The sequence below is a fragment of the Telmatherina bonti genome (genome assembly GCF_933228915.1).
Source record: "Telmatherina bonti genome assembly, chromosome: 8".
NCBI lineage: Eukaryota > Metazoa > Chordata > Actinopteri > Atheriniformes > Telmatherinidae > Telmatherina > Telmatherina bonti.
This window is the reverse complement of record NC_136626.1, coordinates 29,246,927-29,267,363: the sequence shown is the minus strand read 5'-3', so window position 1 is coordinate 29,267,363 and position 20,437 is coordinate 29,246,927. Positions and strand designations below refer to the sequence as shown.

General features: G+C 43.9%; 2 protein-coding genes across 3 annotated transcripts in view; one reads left to right on the top strand and one right to left on the bottom strand.

The window, feature by feature from the left end:
- Positions 1–4,887: 4,887 nt before the first annotated feature.
- Positions 4,888–10,943, top strand: myoc (myocilin). The gene is made up of 5 exons (XM_079245771.1): positions 4,888–5,634; positions 8,414–8,479; positions 8,556–8,648; positions 9,749–9,960; positions 10,054–10,943. Exons 1-5 carry the CDS (start codon positions 5,145–5,147, stop codon positions 10,633–10,635), a joined length of 1,443 nt encoding a protein of 480 aa, XP_079101897.1. The 5' UTR covers positions 4,888–5,144; the 3' UTR covers positions 10,636–10,943.
- A 4,585-nt stretch (positions 10,944–15,528) lies between these two features.
- Positions 15,529–20,437, bottom strand: part of prrc2c (proline-rich coiled-coil 2C) — a 30,343-nt gene continuing 25,434 nt past the window's right edge. For both annotated transcript variants that reach the window (XM_079244797.1, XM_079244798.1), the window contains exons 32-34: positions 18,692–18,815; positions 17,512–17,754; positions 15,529–17,419 (exon numbers count right to left, since the gene is read on the bottom strand). In XM_079244797.1, the coding sequence (XP_079100923.1) occupies positions 17,153–17,419; positions 17,512–17,754; positions 18,692–18,815 (634 nt within the window). In that variant the 3' untranslated portion in view covers positions 15,529–17,152. The remainder of the gene's footprint in view (positions 17,420–17,511; positions 17,755–18,691; positions 18,816–20,437) is intronic.

The following is a 20,437-nucleotide window of genomic DNA, read 5'->3' as shown; positions in this document are numbered from 1 at the left end:
ACAGCCGATGTAAACACACTCTTAACAGCTCTGCCTGCTCTTCAACAAGCACTGCCCAACTTTACTAAGGCAGCCGGGATCAAACCGGCCCATCGGGACCATTCGCTTTGCTGATCTATGGCAGATGGCCTTTCAGCTCACATTTATAGTTGACACACAACAGGGGTGATTGCTTTATGTCAGCTCTAAATATGAATGGGTCATTTAATCTTATTGGCTTGTCTAAATGTTATGTTGCAGGGAAAAGGCTGTGTGTCACTGCAAGCCTTTGGGTTTGAAGGTATCTGTTTGAAACTGTACATCTGCGTGCAAGGATTTAAAAGAAAAAAATCCGCACTATACCAAATAAGTGAGACATTCCTATCCTTTCTGCCTGAACATACAACACCCACACTGGCAGCGGAGGATGTTTTGGTCCTCCGTTAGAGGCTCATACACGATGACCTTAGATTCCAGGCATAGCAGGGGTTATACGAGCTGCTTTAAAGTGAGACAAACTCACAAGAGGGGGAGAGTGGACGATATGCCAACCAACTTTTATCAAAGCACACATGCACACTGTCTGGTGGAGAGCTGATCAGTTGGAGGTGGATGTGTCTTTAGTTCAACCCATGCTGCAGAAATCTGCTTCTAATGCCATTCTGTTCGTCTTTAGACAGCGAAAAAGAAATGAAAAACTGGAATGACTGGGATATTAAGAGTCAAATGTTTTCTCATTCTAGCTCTTAGTGAGTGTGTGGCAAATATTTTCAGTGTGTGACGGGTCTGGGCTGTCATTAGCCCTCAGGGTTAAAGTGGGAGCCGTGCTGTTGTAATAAATGAAGAATGTAGTGGTACACTGGTCCGTCTTACAAAAAAGAAAGGCAAGTTAAGTCCCCAAAATGCAGAGATTGGGACATGTTTTAGTACCTGTTATTTTGTATAAGTTCATGTTGAAGCAATGTGATGTAAAACTTATATTCATTTAACATTTAAATATGAAGATCATACTGGGAGGAGTTCCCAACTCATACCAGTATAGAAAAATAAAATGCTGTTAGCCAGTATTGGAACTCAATCTTGGTTCTCCCCTAATATACCCTTTCCTAATGATGTTTGATATAGGCATTTTTACTGATATCTTAATTTCAGATACTGATATCAAACAATACCAATATTTTTTTGAGCGAGTTGTGCCAAACAAATAAAAGAATCTGTAAAAGAATGTATGATATCTCCTATATTTGTTCGTTTTGAGTTGGAGGAAACAGAGCTGAAGAGTTTGATGTATAATATGTACATATTGTGTAAAAGTTTTGTCATCATAAAAGTAAAACAGATACTGGTAATTTCCGATATTGCATTTTAATGTCATCATTGGCTCATAATATTGGTACATCAACGATATCTTCTCTTTCCATCCAAGTGTTTTTGAACATCTAACAGTGAAAAGCTATAAGCATGTTACAACCCAAAGGAAAATGCAGGTAAGCAAACATGTTTTGGACAAGAACTAATCCACCCTGTAATATCTGGGATTCTGATCATGATCATGCTGACACAAGTCAATGTCAAAGTCAGCTTTATTTATATAGCACATTTTAAAAGCCAGTGGCCCGCAAAAGTGCTTCATGGCAGGATATACAACATAAAATAAAGCACATATACATATACCTGTGTATATACATACTGTATATACACTGAAACAACTATAAGATAATGAGCAACAATCAAAGAATAAAAGCAGGGGAAAAAAACTCTGGAAATACTACATAGATTATATTTATTTATCTGTTTTATTATTTTTAAAAGAAGAAATTGTTGAAGATTTCTCTTCTAAGATCAAGTATTTTCACATTTTATAGGTAAATCCTGGGTTAAATAAAACACATCAGGGTCTGAGCACTTCTTTATTTTCAGCCTGGTCTCCTGTGTTTATAAAACAATTTTTTAACAACTACTTATTTTAAATAAATGTTATATTTGAAGCAGTGAAATATTTCCTTTCATGAACTTTCACAAACTGGTGAATGCACTGGCCCATCATATTACATTTTAACTTAAAATGTGTTGCCAGGATCACAGCTGCTTTAAAAAAAACAAAAAAAACTTTAATCAATATATCCCTCCATTCTTTCTTTTCCTTTCTCTTACCTCTTTCTATCCCTCCATATTGTCCCGAATGTTTTTGCTTTGTGTTCTTTTTCTTTCCAGATCTCTTTCCATGATATTTAACAGATGAACAAATCAAAATTCTTAATATTTTGTTAAGCTGTGCTCAGGCTGTGAGTACCGCAGCATATATCACTTTAAAGTAAGTAAGTAAGTAAAGTTTATTTATAAAGCGCTTTTCACAGATAAAAATCACAAAGTGCTGTACATAAAAATGGGTACAATAACACAATCAGCAAAAATTAAAATCATCCAAGAATCAACCAAAAGCTCTTCTAAACAGCAGAGTCTTTAGCTGCATTTTAAAAGAGTCCACAGAGTCAAGCACACGAAGGGACAGAGGCAGCTCATTCCAGAGTCTGGGAGCAACAGACTGGAAAGACAGGTCACCACGAGTTTTAAAACGAGATTTTGGAACCTTCAGGAGGTTCTGGCCAGAAGACCGAAGAGAGCGTCCAGAAGAGTATGGACATAGTAAGTCGGTGATATACTGAGGGGCCTGGCCATGTAACGCCTGAAAGGTCAATACTAAAATTTTAAAATCTATGCGAAATTTAACAGGAAGCCAATGAAGACGTGTCAAAACAGGGGTGATGTGGGCTGTTCTGGCTGCACCTGTCAAAAGTCTGGCAGCAGAGTTCTGCACAATTTGAAGCTTATTTAGAGTCGTCTTATTTATGTAAGTGAAAACAGAGTTACAGTAATCAATGCGACTCGAGATGAAAGCATGGATGATCATTTCAAGATCTGATTTTGACAACAACCTCCTTACTTTAGAGATGTTTCTTAGATGATAGAAACTGTTTTTGGTCAGTTGTCGGGTGTGACTCTCCAAAGACATGGCCTGATCAAACACAACCCCAAGGTTTCTGAGACTGGTTTTCACAGACGGTCCCAGAGCACCAAGATAGTTTTTGATCATAGGTATCTTTTTATCAGGGGCAATGATCAGAGTTTCTGTTTTGTTAGAATTTATCTGAAGGTAATTTGAGGAGAGCCAGTTTTTAATGCAGGACACACATTCTAACAACATAGATAAAAAATAAAACTCTGAATCATTGAAGGAACAGTACAACTGAATATCATCAGCGTAAAAGTGATAAGATACATTTTCAAAACCACAAATAAGTCGGCCAAGAGGCAATAAGTACAAAAGAAACAAAACAGGTCCCAGGACAGAACCTTGGGCCACTCCACACAACAGTTTAGACACATGAGACATTATATTGTTTACCGCAACATTAAAGGTTCTACCTTTTATGTATGAGGAGAACCACTGAAGAACAGTCCCAGAAAAACCCATCTCTGATTTAAGTCGATCAATCAATAAGTCATGGTCTACTGTGTCAAAGGCAGACATTAAATCTAGTAAAACCAAAACTGTGTAGCGACCAGAGTCAGCGGCCATCATCACATCATTTGAAACTCTCAATAAGGCAGTTTCAGTAGAGTGCTTTTTGCGGAAACCTGACTGAAATTTGTCGTAAAAATCATTTTCTTCCAAAAATGTAGTTAGCTGTTCAGCCACTACTTTCTCTAAGATCTTAGAAAGGAAAGGAAGTTTTGATATGGGCCTATAATTTCTTGGTTCCGCAGGATCTAGATTTGTTTTTTTAAGGATGGGATTTACCACTGCATGTTTGAAGTAGTTGGGGACTGAGCCAGATTCCAATGAAAGATTGATCAATTTAACAACCCAAGGACCAACTACATCAAAAACCTTCACAAACAAAGATGTCGGTAGAATGTCTGCCAGACTTGAGGAAGGTTTCATCTTGTCCACTAAAGCCTTCACATTCTGCAGGCTGACAGGAGTGAACGAGGACCATATCCGAACACTATTTGACACAGGGCATAAGTTATTTAAACAACTACAGTCAGCAGCCGGGGAGGATGACATCAACCTAAAGGTAGAGGTGTGAGCTTTGATGGGTGTGCATACTTCAACTTTTTCACCCCTTGCAGCTCTCTTCCCCTTTACACCCCAGAGATGTTTTAGGGATCAAGGCCATGCATGTCAGCTGATTTGACAAGTCTGAACACACACAGAGGTAAGAAGACATGAGGATGTGAAGACAGGGCCAGGAAAGGTGGCGAGCAACACAAAGAGGCAGAAAATGACAGTAAAATTTAGAGCTGTGAAAGTCCTTTGGGATTGCAAACTGTCCATGTACTCATCTTGCCGTGAAATGAACGCAGTATGGTTTGGAGCATGTTCACCTGGCTGAGTGGGGACATGGACTGATTCAGGGTCAGTGTCAGATATCCAGTCATCAGGCCTCTAACACTATGAAAGGAGACACTGGCTCCTCAGGAGGTAACTGTATCCTGCAAGGACCAGCTCTGCCTGTCATGCTGGACCCAAAGTCCAATCTCCATGGATGGGATTGAATTAAATGTATGAAACACAAACTTTTCCAGGTAAGGTGTGAATATATAAAAATGATTTAATGATCAAAATGCCAGAATCAAATATTACATTTTGAAAAAGTGAAAGAGGAAAATCAGGATTTGCAAAGCTGCTAAAACCAAAATATTTATGTAAAAATGGAATGTTTTTCTCTTGAAAATGACCAGCATCCCTCTACTTACTTTTCTTTCCCTTCTTCCCTCCCTAAACTATCCCTCTCCCTCCCTTCCTCCCTCCCTCCCTCCCTCCCTCCCTCCCTCCTTTTCACCTCTCCTCTCTTCCCTGTTTTTCAGCTTCCCTCCTTGCGTCCTTTCCAGATTGTATAAATATCCGTGAGCCGTTGGGGGGAGCTCAGTGTAGCAGGCCTGGTCACACAGGGGAGAAAAAGAAGGAGGAGGATAGAAGAAAAAAGCAAAAATAGAAGAAGTACCTGAAACAGAGAAGGAAAAAGAAGAAAGTCATCACTCGAAACTTGGAACTTGTAAAGGTTTAAAGGATCAGTCCACATAAAAACGGAAGACGGGACAGAAGACGAAGAAATAAACTATTTTAGACCTCCTTGTGTGGAAGGACAGTCTGAAACATGTTCCTCCTCCTCTCATTAATCACATGCAGTCTGTTGCTTCAAGGTGATGCCCAGGACCGAGCTTCTCTGTGGAGGGGAAACGACCGGAGTGGGCGATGTCACTACACCTTCACAGTGCCCAGCCCCACTGAGACAAGCTGCCCACAGGTGGAAAGCCCGGACGTGGAGGGCCTGAAAGCCAGACTCAGCCTGCTGGAGGTGACGGTATCCCAGCTGGGTGGAAAAGGCTCTCAGCCCCTCGGGGGTCAGCAGGGGGCTGGAAGCAGAGCTCATTCTGAGCTTCAGGACGCGCTGAATCGGGCCGTGGGAGAGAGAAACCTGCTGCAGGGAGAAAAAGAGCGTCTGGAGAGGGAGTTGGAGGGGCTCCACCTCAGGATGGAGGAGATGAGGAGGGAGACAGAGAGGCTGAGGAGCAGACCGTGTCCTCCTCAAACCCCTGTGGTCCCACCCAGCACTCCTCAGCAAGACAGGACCCCCATCAGATCTGGTAAGAGACATACTTTAAGAGCTTTTACCAAAATATACCATTTTCTCCTCTCAAAACATAAATAAAATCCACAAATAAAAAAGCCAATTAAACCTTGCTGATGGATCAGAGGAAATATATATATATATATATATATATATATATATATATATATATATATATATATATATATATATATATATATATATATATATTTAGTGACTTTAGTCATCTGTAATGATGTTGAGTTCACTGACACTGAGAAATGTAGATTTATAAATATAATGGAGGTGTGGAATATTATGCAGGATTTCATGATTTAATAAAGCACACCTAATTTTATGTGTGTTTTTGCATGGTAATGTTTTGGTTGTCCCATTAGTCTGCAAATACACTCAGCTCAGGTTTCCCTGCCCCCCCCCCCGCTTCCTGTCCTGCATTTAGGCGTGCTGGAGAAAGGCCAGGGAGGATAAACTTTATATTTATGGGCCGATCCTGCTGCCTTTATAGCTGGTGTTTCCCGCAGCGTGGCGAGAAAAGGGTGAGAATGGCCCTGAAAGAGCGGGAGGAGAGGATAAGAAGGTGGCTGTAATGTGATGCGTGCTCTGGAAGCAGCAGGTCAGCGCTCCTTACGGTCCTGACTCACAGCTACTGGACACCAGAAAGTTCAAGGAATTTGTGATCTGGAGTTATTTTGTAGGCTCTGAGGTTAAGTGCTGCAATTCTGTGTTTGCAGTGATCCTCATCTCCACTTGATCACCATCCCTCTTTCTTTTGTCAGTGAAGCATCGCTCTGTTTACCCTCCAGGCTCTCAACATCATTTGCTTTCAAAGCTGAGATTTCCTGCAACAATAAATCTTTCCTTACCATTTCCTGAGGGACCTCCTCGCTCCCCTCAGCTTTGGGAGGCTTATATACTCCACCACACTTCAGGTTATCTGCTGAGCTCCTCATGTTTTCACCTGCAGACTGAAATAGACAGAAAGCTAACCCCCCCCCCCCCCCAAGGGTGACAGGCACATGCTGAATAGATCACAGTGAGAGAAAGACATACAGAACCAGAGGAGAGAAAACATAAATCAAAGCAGTTTGGAAAGCTTTTGTGCAGGAGTTAAACTCTGACAGGAGGGTTTTTATAGCTTATAATACAAGCAGTGGTTATGACCTTTAGCAATGCTTGCCACTAAAAAAATATGAGCTGATGTTCTGTAATGCATAATGTTATTTCATTACTTAAAAAATAGGCAATCGCATAAAAATCGCCCCATTAATGACAAGCAAACCAGCAGGGTGCGTGCTGGATATGGTGTCAGTCTTCCTTGGCTGAGACCTGGCGATGCTGCAAGCAGAACTAAAAAAACAAAGTTTATTGTGAAAGCTGACATGATTCAGCACTGCACAGGAGGAATTTATGTTAAAACTGCATTAATGCTCAATATTTTGCTAAAATGAACAAGAGCAAGGGGTGGAACAGCAGCAGTCGCGGAGGCCTGTTTTGCATCGTTTTTACCCAGTTCAACAGAATTTATACTAATCATGAAAAAGTGCATCCTGAAGAAGCTGCAGACGTACATAATGTTTGTAAGATGTTTCACTCACTGCACCTCCAATGCAACAAGTACAGCAATGAAATGTCAATTAATTCCTGCTATCTGTGCATAGCATCCTAGCTAATGATTATGCTGGAAAAATATGCAAATTTGGGGGAATTGGGATAAAAAAAGCTCTGATGGGGTCAATTTTGCTGCTGTCTCTTCAAACTCAACCTTTTCATCTGGGAAATGAATGAGCTTTGTGGCATTTTGTTCAAAAACATCCCAACAAAGGGGGAAATGTGCTTACGCGACACACACACCCAGGACAAGTCAACAGGAGAATATAGTTGTTTACCAGTGAGGATGAGTATAATGATGATAATTGTCCAAACAGTCTAATAGCTCAGAGTGAACATTGGCACTTCCTGTAACTCTTTGACTCTTTTGTTTTTACAAACCTCGAACTTGTGCAATGTTACATTTCTTACATTCTTGTTGCTCATCATCTGCCCCATTACCAACCTGCTGTGCCTCTTCATCACCGCCGAGAATAAAGATCAGCTTCCAGATGCTAACATTTAATGTTCTCTGCATCGTTAGGACTCATTACCTGACTGAAAAGGCTGCATATGTTGGAGTAAAGCATGTGTGATAACAGAGAACTGCTGCGTAGAAAGCCGTGCGACACTTCAGTTTTCATGAAACAAAGACGTCTCATTTTTCTCTGATAAACATCCCCTTGTTTATATGTTCAGATCTGGCCAAGCCAGGGAGTATACAGTTCATCACATTTTGTTTGACATGGTTTATGTTTCGCAGTAATGATTTGTGAAGCTGACAAAAAGAAAAAGAACAAACATGGAACAAACAAAAACAAAATATTTGACAGCGATATGAGAAAGAAAAGCCAAATGGCTGGTTTGGAGTTTTTTTGGATGTAAAGTTGACACTGTTGTGGTGGGATGTGGTGTCGAGTGTGTGGTGTGTGTTATGGTCAGTCAATCTACTGACTGTCTGACTCCAGAGCAGCTGGGAATCCATTTAGGGGTGGCTGATCCCTGTGGTCACATTCCCTGCTGTCACTAGTGGCACAGACACGTTCGGATACATAAACTTTCCCCAAACTATTGCACTCAACCAGTAAAGCGGGCAGCATACATTATGAAGCTGTGACATGGATGTGTGTGTGTGTGTGTGTGTGTGTGTGTGTGTGTGTGTGTGTGTGTGTGTGTGTGTGTGTGTGTGTGTGTGTGTGTGTGTTTAGGTTCCAGTCAGATGTCCCACCTGATGACGAGGCCCAACCGGCAGGGAGACAGCAGCCGCCTGGGAGGTGAGACAAGATTTCTGCAGAACTTTTACCTCCTGAAACTTCCTTTGCTGACTCTGTCTCTTCCATTTCTGTTCAGATTCAGCGTGGCAGTACAGCGCTCCGGGCTTTCAGGAGCTGAAGGCTGAGGTGACTGAGGTACCTGCTCCTGATGGCAACGAGGACAACACAGGTCTTAATCTTTAACCCGAAATAGCTCCATTCATAACAAATGTGCTAACCTGGTCAGAACAGGTCTGCAACTATTTCAGGTTCTGATGAGTTTCTAATAATCTGTAACAATGTTAAAACTGGTTCAAGTTATTAACTTAAAAAAAGGCAACTAAGAAACAATGTCTTTCCATTATTTGTATCAGAACATTGAGTCAAATCTGATAATTGGTGGAAATAACATTTAAAAAAAAAAAAAGCAAAGCATATGCCAGCAGGGGGGCCAGTCTTTGCAGCTCATACCTAATTGACTTCCTGCAACCCCCCACCCATGCCATGTGACCTCGCAAACATGACACTCACCTCCCTGCTGACAACCTTAAAGCAAATACTACTATTAATACAAGGGCATTTGGGGCGAGAATACCACAGTCATACCAAACCATAGGTATGAAGGCCCCTCTCAGTTTTAAGCGAGGCTCATAAGCGAAGAGGGAAAGCACCTCTAACATGAATATCATTTTACTAAATCGTTAAACCCGCCTCTGGATGGGTTTCCCAAAGCCACATCCCGCTGCAGCTCGTTTAAAAAGAACATGAAAATACATGTGCGATCAACATGGAACGTCATTCAATCCCAGATGAGGCCACAACACCAAGAAACTACACGGCGTTGGGTGTATTTATAAGACATATTCCCATCGAACTCTAAATCTGGAGCCACATCCTGGATCTGAGTGCATGGGTGTATTTTAGGAAGTGGTAAACATACAGCCAGCCTTATCGTTTTTCTCAGTAAGGGAAGCTAAGGGCTCCTGCTTGGGATGAGTCGATGGGGGTGACTAAGGCTAAATTGAAGTTCACATTTAACTGTCTCAATGATGACAAATAGTGACATCATCACCGCCCTGACCAGGTCCACCTTCATCATGTGACCTTCAGATGTTGACAAAGGATAAACTGATATGACTGCTGTCCTATAAAACTGTTGCTTCACAGCGTCCTGATTGAAATGGGCCTATTCTGTACCTGGGGGAGTTGTCTCCTGTGGTTTCTGTTGTGTCAAATTATTTGGCCCACATGGATCCTTCCCTCTGATGAGCTGTCTCCTCCTCCTTGCAGGTTGTGGGGAGCTGGTTTGGGTTGGAGAACCGGTCACTCACAGGAAAGCTGAAAACATTGCAGGTAAATATGGTGTTTGGATGCAGGACCCTGAGGGTGTTTTGCCATATGGGGCCAACATGATCTGGCGCATCGATACTATTGGAACTGAAGTCAGGCAGCTGTTTGGATACGATGACATGGAACAACTCTCGAAAGGCTTCCCATCCAAGGTAGGAATCAGATAAATGGTGCTCACAGAGTCAAACAAAAAAAAAAAAATCTTAAGGCATTCTTTGTTGATCTCTCACATTTTCCTGCATCAGGTCCTGCTGTTGCCAGACCCCTTAGAGAGCACTGGGGCCACTATATATCGAGGCTCTCTGTATTATCAGAGACGGCTGAGTCGCTCTCTGATCCGCTATGACCTGGCCGCTGAGCACATTGCAGCCCGTCGGGAACTTCCCCACGCTGGCTTCCATGGCCAATTCCCCTACTCTTGGGGTGGCTACACAGACATCGACTTGTCTGTAGATGAGAAGGGGCTGTGGGCCGTCTACTCTACCAACAAAGCCCAAGGAGCCATTGTTATTTCACAGCTGGACCCAAACAGTCTGGAGGTTAAGAGGAGCTGGGAGACCAACATTAGGAAGTCATCTGTGGCCAACACCTTCATCATCTGTGGAAAGCTGTACACCGTGGCCAGCTACGCAGCTCCAGACACCATCATCAACTACATGTATGACACAGAAACCAGCCAGGGGAAGGCCATTTCCATCCCTTTCAAGAACAAGTATGGCTACAACAGCATGATTGACTACAACTTGGCACAGAGGAAGCTGTTCTCCTGGGACAACTTCCACATAGTGTCCTACGACCTCCGGCTGGGTCGCCAGCAGGCCAACTGAACAACCTACGAGTGACTGATGAAAAGTGACATTTGCTCACCCGTTCCTGCTTCAGAGACTCGGTTTTAGAGCCTAAGAAGAGTGGCGGCAGTAGTTAAACAGCAAACACTACCAGTATCCAAAGTGTAGAAGAGCCTAACTACCTAACTCTTTAAGTGAATCAAAGACATTTGAGGAACAGCGCCCCCAGCAGGTCTGCTTTATTTTCTTTTTTAGAGTTATTTTTGTACTGCCTTTGATTCAGATGTATGATTTCGTTATGTTTAACTATACATACATACATACATATATATATATATATATATATATATATATATATATATATATATATATATATATATATATATATATATATATATATATATATATATATACACATACATACATACATACATACATATATATATATATATATATATATATATATATATATATATACACATACATATATATATATATATATATATATATATATATATATATATATATATATATATACATATATATATATATATATAAAGACTGAAAAATGAAGCCTTGATGAGTTTTATTAGTGGATATAGAGGATTATTAAGACTACTTACATTGTAAAATTCTACAGTACGTGTCCTGCAATGATCCATCAGTCCAACATCTTTGTATCAAATAAACTGCTTTAAAACGTAGCATGTATTAAATGTTGCATGTATTTGCACAGTGTAGTCAACATCATGCCAAAATCATGCAATAAATTTTACTCTAAATTGACTATTTGTGTGATTATTTGTCCCTTTAGCAGTATGAGTTTAGTCATTTTGGTTCATGTCTGAGTTGTTTAAACGCTGTTGGAAAAACTTAATTCCCTTTGACACAGCAGCACATTCATGGGACAACAGACTACACCTACATGGCTACTGCTTTAGGCAAGGGCAGTGTGATGGTGTAGGGTGGAATCTTCCTCTCTCAATACAGAGAAATAAATCTAAGGTTTGGCATGCAATTCCATATCCTCACAATCTGAGATTTGTTGGATAGACAAAATACTTCATTTTCAGTTCCAGTATTTTCCTGCTCGTTTAGCAGACTTCCATCACCAATCCAGTAAACACCAAAGTCAGAATAAGAATCAAATTTTATATCTATATATTTTTTTACTATATTAAATATAATTATATGCCTGAAGTCACTAGAGATTACACAGGGAACAGAGTCCACCAGTGCTTAAAATACTGTCTGCCCCTGATCCTTTGAGGTGGTTTTATTGTATTTTATCCCACTACACTTGATGCCCCACTACAAATCCTGGATTTTATTTATAATTTCTTAGTGGATATTGCAATCCACCATCCAGAGGGCATTACTGGAAGCAAGTTTTCCTCATCCAAATGAGCATATGTTTTTTTTGTTTTTTTAAACAATTGTAATTTAGTGACCCTCTCCCTGAGCCGTCACCTTATCGTGGTGGAGGGGTTTGTGCGTCCCGAAGATCCTAGCAGCTATGTTGTCGGGGGCTTTATGCCCCTGGTAGGGTCACCCATGGCAAACAGGTGTCTAGGGGAGGGACCAGACCAAGCACGGCTCATAGACCCCTATGACGATGACAAACCTGGGCATAAATGTTCCCTTGCCCGGACGCGGGTTACCGGGACCCCCCTCTGGAGCCAGGCCTGGAGGCGGGGTACGAGAGCGAGCGTCTGGTGGCCGGGCCTTCGCCCATGGGGCCCGGTCGGGCTCAGCCCGAAAGGGTTACATGGGCCCCACCTCCCGTGGGCTCACCATCTGCGGGAGGAGCCGTAGGGGTCGGGTGCAATGTGAGCTGGGCGGCAGCAAGGGGCGGGGACCCTGGCGGTCCGATCCCCGGCTGCAGAAGCTGGCTCTAGGGACGTGGAACGTCACCTCTCTGGTGGGGAAGGAGCCTGAGCTTGTGCGCGAGGTTGAGCGGTTCCGACTAGATATAGTTGGACTCACCTCGACGCATGGCTTGGGCTCTGGAACCAGTACCCTCGAGAGGGGCTGGACCTTCTTCCACTCTGGAGTTGCTCATGGTGAGAGGCGCCGAGCAGGTGTGGGCATTCTCATCAGCCCCCAGCTTGGTGCCTGCACGTTGGGGTTTACCCCGGTGGATGAAAGGGTAGTTTCCCTCCGCCTCCGGGTGGGGGGACGGGTCCTGACTGTTGTCTGTGCTTATGCGCCGAACAGCAGTTCGGAGTACCCACTCTTTCTGGGGTCCTTGGAAGGAGTGCTGGAGGGTGCTCCTTCTGGGGACTCCATTGTTCTGCTGGGGGACTTCAATGCTCACGTGGGCAATGACAGTGAGACCTGGAGGGGAGTGATTGGGAGGCATGGTCCCCCCCCTCTGAACCCAAATGGTGGTTTGTTATTGGACTTCTGTGCTCGTCATGGATTGTCTATAACGAACACCATGTTCCAGCATAAGAGTGTCCATATGTACACCTGGCATCAGGATTCCCTTGGCCGCAGTTCAATGATCGACTTTGTAGTCGTATCGTCGGACCTGCGGCCACATGCCTTGGACACTCGGGTGAAGAGGGGGGCGGAGCTGTCAACTGATCACCACCTGGTGGTGAGTTGGCTCAGATGGTGGGGGAGGAAGCCGGTCAGAGCTGGCAGGCCCAAACGTGTTGTGAGGGTCTGCTGGGAACGTCTGGCTGAGTCCCCTGTCAGAGCGAGCTTCAACTCCCACCTTCAGCAGAGCTTCGAACATGTCCCGGGTGAGGCGGGGGACATTGAGTCCGAATGGGCTGTGTTCCGTGCCTCTATTGCTGAGGCGGCCAGCCGGAGCTGTGGCTGCAAGGTCGTTGGTGCCTGTCGTGGCGGTAATCCCAGGACTCATTGGTGGACACCAGCAGTGAGGGATGCTGTCAAGCTGAAGAAGGAGTCCTATCGGGCCTTCTTGGCCTGTGGGACTCTGGAGGCAGCTGATGGGTACCGACGGGCTAAGCGGCATGCGGCTTCGGCCGTTGCCGAGGCAAAAACTCGGGCATGGGAGGAGTTCGGCGAGGCCATGGAGAAAGACTTCCGGACGGCTTCGAGGAGATTCTGGTCCACCATCCGGCAGCTCAGGGGGGGGGAAGCAGTGCTCCATCAATACTGTGTACAGTGGAGGTGGGGAGCTGCTGACCTCAACTCGGGACGTTGTGGGTCGGTGGAGGGAATACTTCGAAGACCTCCTCAATCCTACCAACACGGCTTCCCAAGAGGGAGCAGAGCTGGTGGACTCAGGGGTGGACTCTCCTATCTCTGGGGCTGAAGTCGCTGAGGTGGTCAAAAAGCTCCTTGGCGGCAAGGCCCCGGGGGTGGATGAGATCCGCCCGGAGTTCCTTAAGGCTCTGGATGCTGTGGGGCTGTCCTGGCTGACACGCCTCTGCAGCATCGCGTGGACATCGGGGGCAGTACCGCTGGATTGGCAGACTGGGGTAGTGGTCCCCCTTTTTAAGAAGGGGGACCGGAGGGTGTGTTCCAATTACAGGGGAATCACACTCCTCAGCCTCCCTGGTAAGGTCTATTCAGGGGTCCTGGAGAGGAGGGTCCGCCGGATAGTCGAATCCCGGATTGAGGAGGAGCAGTGTGGTTTTCGTCCTGGTCGCGGAACAGTGGACCAGCTCTATACCCTCTCTGGGGTCCTGGAGGGGGCATGGGAGTTTGCCCAACCAGTCTACATGTGCTTTGTGGACCTGGAGAAGGCATTCGACCGTGTCCCCCGGGGGCTCCTGTGGGGGGTACTCCGGGAGTATGGGGTACCGGACCCCCTTGTACGAGCTGTCCGGTCCCTGTACAACAGGTGTCAGAGCTTGGTCCGCATTGCCGGTAGTAAGTCGGATTCGTTTCCGGTGAGGGTTGGACTCCGCCAAGACTGCCCTTTATCACCGATTCTGTTCATAACTTATATGGACAGAATTTCTAGGCGCAGCCGAGGGGTTGAGGGGATCCGACTTGGTGGCCTCAGGATTGGGTCTCTGCTTTTTGCGGATGACGTGGTCCTGTTGGCTTCGTCTGGTCGTGATCTCCAGCTCTCGCTTGAGCGATTTGTGGCCGAGTGTGAAGCGGCTGGGATGAGAATCAGCACCTCAAAATCTGAGACCATGGTCCTCAGCCGGAATAGGGTGGATTGCCCTCTCCGGGTCGGGAGTCAGGTCCTGCCTCAAGTGGAGGAGTTTAAATATCTCGGGGTCTTGTTCACGAGTGAGGGAAGGATGGAGCGTGAGATCGACAGACGGATCGGTGCGGCGTCTGCAGTAATGCGGGCTCTGCGCCGGTCTGTCGTGGTGAAGAAGGAGCTGAGCCAGAAGGCGAAGCTCTCGATTTACCAGTCGATCTACGTTCCTACCCTCACCTATGGTCATGAGCTGTGGGTCGTGACCGAAAGAACGAGATCTCGTATACAGGCGGCTGAAATGAGTTTCCTCCGCAGGGTGGCCGGGCTCTCCCTTAGAGATAGGGTGAGGAGCTCAGTCATCCGGGAGGGGCTCAGAGTAGAGCCGCTGCTCCTTCGCATCGAGAGGAACCAGTTGAGGTGGCTCGGGCATCTGGTCAGGATGCCTCCTGGATGCCTCCCTGGTGAGGTGTTCCAGGCACGTCCCTCGGGGAGGAGACCCCGGGGAAGACCCAGGACACGCTGGAGGGATTACATCTCTCGGCTGGCCTGGGAACGCCTCGGGATCCCCCCTGCAGAGTTGGCAAATGTGGCTGGGGAGAGGGAAGTCTGGGCTTCCCTGCTTAGGCTGCTGCCCCCGCGACCTGACCCCGGATAAGCGGCAGAAGATGGATGGATGGATGGATGGTAATTTAGTGACACCTAGTGGTCAGATATAAACCATACCCCCCACAAGAAGTTAAATCATTACAATCTGAGAAAGATGAAAAAGTAAAAACCAAACCGTATTGAAAAGCATCTCAACAGTATATTATTTTTTATTAGTTTCTGTAACCAAACCAAGAGAATGTAAATAAGAACGTACATATTTTAATACAGCGATGAAACCCCTGTACAACAAAAAGAAAAAAAAAAAAAGCCCCTCCCCCACTCTCTCTTCCATCCTACCTATGAAAGACTCTTCCTCCAGCTGGGGCAGTTGTGAGGAGAGTCCCTCGTGACCTCAGGGTGCATACTTCTGTACATTTCTGAAGGACCTTCATCCTCACAACCCCATGGTGAGAGCACAGTGGGCAGGACAGCCAGCAGAGGTGAGGCAGAGACGAAAAAACCGAACTGATTGCTCTCATCAGTTAGATACAAATCACCAAGTCTTTCTGCCTAAATGCTTCGGAACTTGAGGCTTCTCATTTTGTTTTTTTTTTTCTTTGTTCTTCGCCCTGTTCCTTGTCATGGTGTGTCAATGTTCACACTCCAAAATTTTCTACCATTTCAATCCACCCTCCCCTCTTCCTCCAACAGCCCTATTCTGGTATTTACTAGCTAAGGGCACTGAAATCAGTCAATAGCAGCAGGTCTGGGTGCTTTATACAGTGAAGTGTGTATATTTGTGTTTGTGTGTCCACAATAATGGCTGATAAAGTAGTGAGAGGGTGTGACACTTGTTCCAATATCAGAATAACTGGAAGTAGTGATCCTACATCATGCATGCAATCCTGCAAGTCCACTCAAAACTGCTGTCATGGCAACAGCAATCCCAGAAGGCTGTGTCATCCTCTCTGGCTGCTTCAACCTTTGGCTAAATATATAGGAGAGTCAAGCTACAAGCTTTGCCCCCACTGTTGATATCACAAGCACACACCCGACACACACAAACGCACGCACACACACACACACACCCCCCCCCCCCCCAACGCATCTGTAATTCTCAGGCAAGGAAATGAGAGCAGAAGGCAGGAGCAAAGGCTCACAGGCAGACAAATCAATAAACCCTTAAAAGTTAAATCAAATGCTTTTCACATTTCCTTTGTTGCAAAACAAAAACAAAAATGATAGAATTTCTGATTTCATGACTCCGTGCAGTACATGGATCAAAACCACTGAGCAAGTGCATGTGCACAAATTTCTGGATTAGTTCTGAGGGGAGATTGGGCAACAAAAAATGTGCTTCACTAAATTACATCAAGAAAAAAAAAAAAAAAGCTTCATACTTTCGTTAACAAAACAGGTTTCTCCTATGTGTGACACTATTTGGGCAGAGAAATGAAAAAGTAACTGAAATGAGTTATAAAAATGGCAAATGCAGCAGCAAATGTCAATTTTGCTCTCCGACCCTCCGAGAATCTACTGTCAGTAGATTTTTCTTTTAATGGAACAAACTGCAGCAATTTTAATCAGCATTTAAATATGATGGAAGAATCCAACTTGAATAACCCCATCTCCAGTGGGACCAGAAAGAGGAGAGAAGAGGATTGTTCACGGCAGTGCCTACTGTCTGTAACCCCTACCATGTGGACCTCTACTCAATTTATCCTCCCTCAGACAGTCCTCCAGGGATGATGAGGTTCCGGCTGAGTGAATGGGGGTCGATTCTCTCTTCCATATATTCATTCATTGTGTCATCTAAAGAGTGTTGCCAGCCCTTTACTTGCTTTCTTCTGGTTTGATGGCCTGTGGTTTTATGGGGCCAGTCCGGATGGGCTTGGCTGTGGATACAGGGGGCTTGTCAGTATCTGGGCGCTCGCCTCCTGCCTGATGGTTTGAGGCAGAGGTGTCGAGTGGAGCTTTTCCTCCTTGATCGAGTCGTGATGTTTTGCTGACTTGAGGGGCCTTCAGCTGTTGTTGCTGCTGCTGCTGCTGGTCTGAGAAGAACTTATGAGTCGACTGAAGCACCTCTGCCCGCTGCTTAGCCTTGAGATGGAAAGGGGGGTGGGGGTGATCAGGGCCTTGACATCAATAAAAAATATGCAAGGATTGAGCAAAAACAGGATCAAGGAACTCACCTTAAGGTCCTGTTCAGCCTTCAGTGCTGCATGTGTGACTCTGGGTCCAAGTGAGGGACCAGAGGACACTCTGGGAGGGTGCTGACTGTGCTGTGGGTGCTGGGGTCGATGGTGAGGCATGAGACCACCACTCACATTGGGTGAAATCGGAGGGCCCATGGCAGACCGCTGAACACCTCCAGCAAAGGAATTAGCATGAGGAGGGCGAACCAGAGGAGAGACCATGCTGGGCTGGGATAGAATCTGAATAAAGAGGAACAAAGGTAACAAACATATTACTCAGACTCCTGCGATAAATATTAAATAGACTCTGCATGTAATATAATAATAATATATTATAGCCCAAGATTATTGTGTTATTACCTCTGTATTTTGCCATGCGATTAATTGTCTCAGAAATGATTGCGATGGACAATAATATTGCTCGAAGTGATTATTGTTGTCATTTTGAGACCATTTTCAACTAAATAATGCCATGTTAATGCAAGTAAAGCCAACACACTTTAATTTCTAAAGAACAACAGCTCGATGTGCAGACTAGTTTATGCTCATTCAGTTTCCAATCTGATAAAACAGATCAGGATTTCTCCTCCGGTTTTGGCAATGTGGTGATCTGGAACATATGTTCTCTAAACACCATGTAACAGTTACATAGTCCATGGTAAAGCTCATATAAGGGGACATGTTTGGATTGGACCAGGGGTGGAATGGTAAAACTGAATGTCTTTGATTGCCTTCAGCATGTCATTTTTCATGTCATTGTAAAGTTGTGGAATAGCCGTTTGTAACATGTATGTTCATCCAGGTGATTCATACTGGTTGTGAAATGTTTGCAACATTTTACAAAGCATCGCCTTTTTTAACAACATTAAAGGGCAGCACTATTTTGCGCTGTCCTGTTTGTATTTAATATGTCGGTTTAACACCGCAGTGATCGTGGACTGTTGGGAAGATGAAGCTAGCCTGTTTGTTATGGTCTTTTTTCCCCAGCCGGGAAAACTGCAGTTGATGCGCAGATGGAAGCTTGTTGCATTGCCGGGTTTAGTTATTACTGTCTTAAAACAAATATGGCACTCAAGAAAAGAAAGACAAATGAAAATTATTGCATCCAGCAAACTTATTGCACACATTTTTTTTTCGTACGATTAATTGACTTATTGCGACAATAAGTCAGACCTACCTGTGGGTTGAACTGCCCAGGAAAATGCTGCGTCATTCTCATGCCGGAGGTGGGCTGAAACTGCTTCTGGTAGAGCATGCTGTTCATCTTGCTGGACTGGCTGCTAGGAGAGGTGGAGCTGGCTCTGCACAGAAAGAGCAGGGAAACATCATATGAGCACAGAATCTAAGCAACCCATGAAAAATCAGTATAGACTGAATAAAATATCAAATAGGAGAAAAAATGTCACAAAATTCAAAACCAAATATGGAATACTTAAAAGGAAAATGAAGGAACAGAATACATTATTTGCCACACAGCTTCATCCAAATGATCTTAGTTGAATATTTTAAAAAGAACAAACTTACACATTTTTTAAAAATTAAGTATCTATTTGTTTTAGGGATGAATTGATCCACTTTTTGCATGTTCCAATCCAATACTGATATCTGAAATTTGAATATCTACAGATACCGATATTTGTCGATATCAAATCTGTTTATGTGAACATTATTGTGACTATGGTTATTATTGCTGTTATAACTGTGTAGGATTTTATTAGGTTGTAATAAATAACTCAATCTTTCTTAAGTAACCTCACCAATACATATATAATCCCTTTCCTGTTAAAAGGGAGTTTTTTCCTTCCCACTGTCGCCAGTGTGCTTGCTGAGGATGGGAGATCGAGTTGGAGGTCCAACTCAATCGGTTGGTTTCCTTATATAGACTATTATGAATTGGCTTTCATTATGTTTTTTTCTGTGTCTGTAAAGCGTCTTCAGATGGCATTGCCGTGATTTGATGCTATATAAATAAATTGAATTGAATAATAAACAGATCTAATTTCAACAAGTTTTATTTTGATTTGGCGCATTTTACCAAAACACAGCTATACATGTCCGATTTCAAAACAAAAATCTAGCTTTTAGTGTAACAAAATATGCACAGTCGAGCCATTTATTTCTTTTAAAACATGTCCGAAGCATGTCATCATACACATCAGCGCTGGCTTGACTAGTATCATAGCAGTACATTTTTATTAATACCAAGTACAAGTACACACACATGGTATTGAGCCGATACAAATACCGATATCGGTGCATCCCTAATTAGTTTGCAAATGAAGTTGTTCAAAAATGTGTAATCTTCATCTCATCTGGAGAAAACCGCATTTAAAGCACTCCAAGACTGGAGACTTGGGAAGAAATCTTGAAATCAAAACTGACAGATACTCTAACAGGGTTAGAGGAGAGCATATTTTTCTTCAACCTTAACAACTCTCAACTGTTTCAGGCACAAAACCATATTGTGACCTGATACTTCAGCGCTTTTTCATCACTCTGTCATATTGTCGATGTAAATTGGGTTAAAAATATCTCATCTTTGTTTCTTAAAAAAAAAAACTTATCAACCAGCTGTGAGAGACCTTCTCAAACTGTATGTGTGTCAAAAAATTTGGCACATTATGTGACTAATTTAACCAAGACTACCGTTTAATCTTGTGTCCATCGGTCAGAGCTGCAGTATGTTCATTTTATTCCAAGACACATAGTTGTAAAGGCACCACAATTCAGACTCAAAACCACCAAAGACTTGTGGCTTGCTTTCCCCTACACAGTTTGACCTTTGGTGCATTTTGGTACTTATTCTCCAACAACATGCACAGTAAAAAAAAAAAAGAAAAAAGGCAACTACAGCAAAAGTTATGCAATAGTAACAATAGTAACAACACTGAATGAAAAGTGTCCTTAGTGTGATGTATCACAA

Excerpts from the sequence above, each read along its gene's own strand:
- myoc (XM_079245771.1), top strand. The coding sequence starts at position 5,145 with ATGTTCCTCCTCCTCTCATTAATCACATGCAGTCTGTTGCTTCAAGGT. Across the intron at positions 8,649-9,748 it reads TGGCAACGAGGACAACACAG|GTTGTGGGGAGCTGGTTTGG; the intron begins GTCTTAATCTTT and ends TCCTCCTTGCAG. Across the intron at positions 9,961-10,053 it reads CGAAAGGCTTCCCATCCAAG|GTCCTGCTGTTGCCAGACCC; the intron begins GTAGGAATCAGA and ends TTCCTGCATCAG.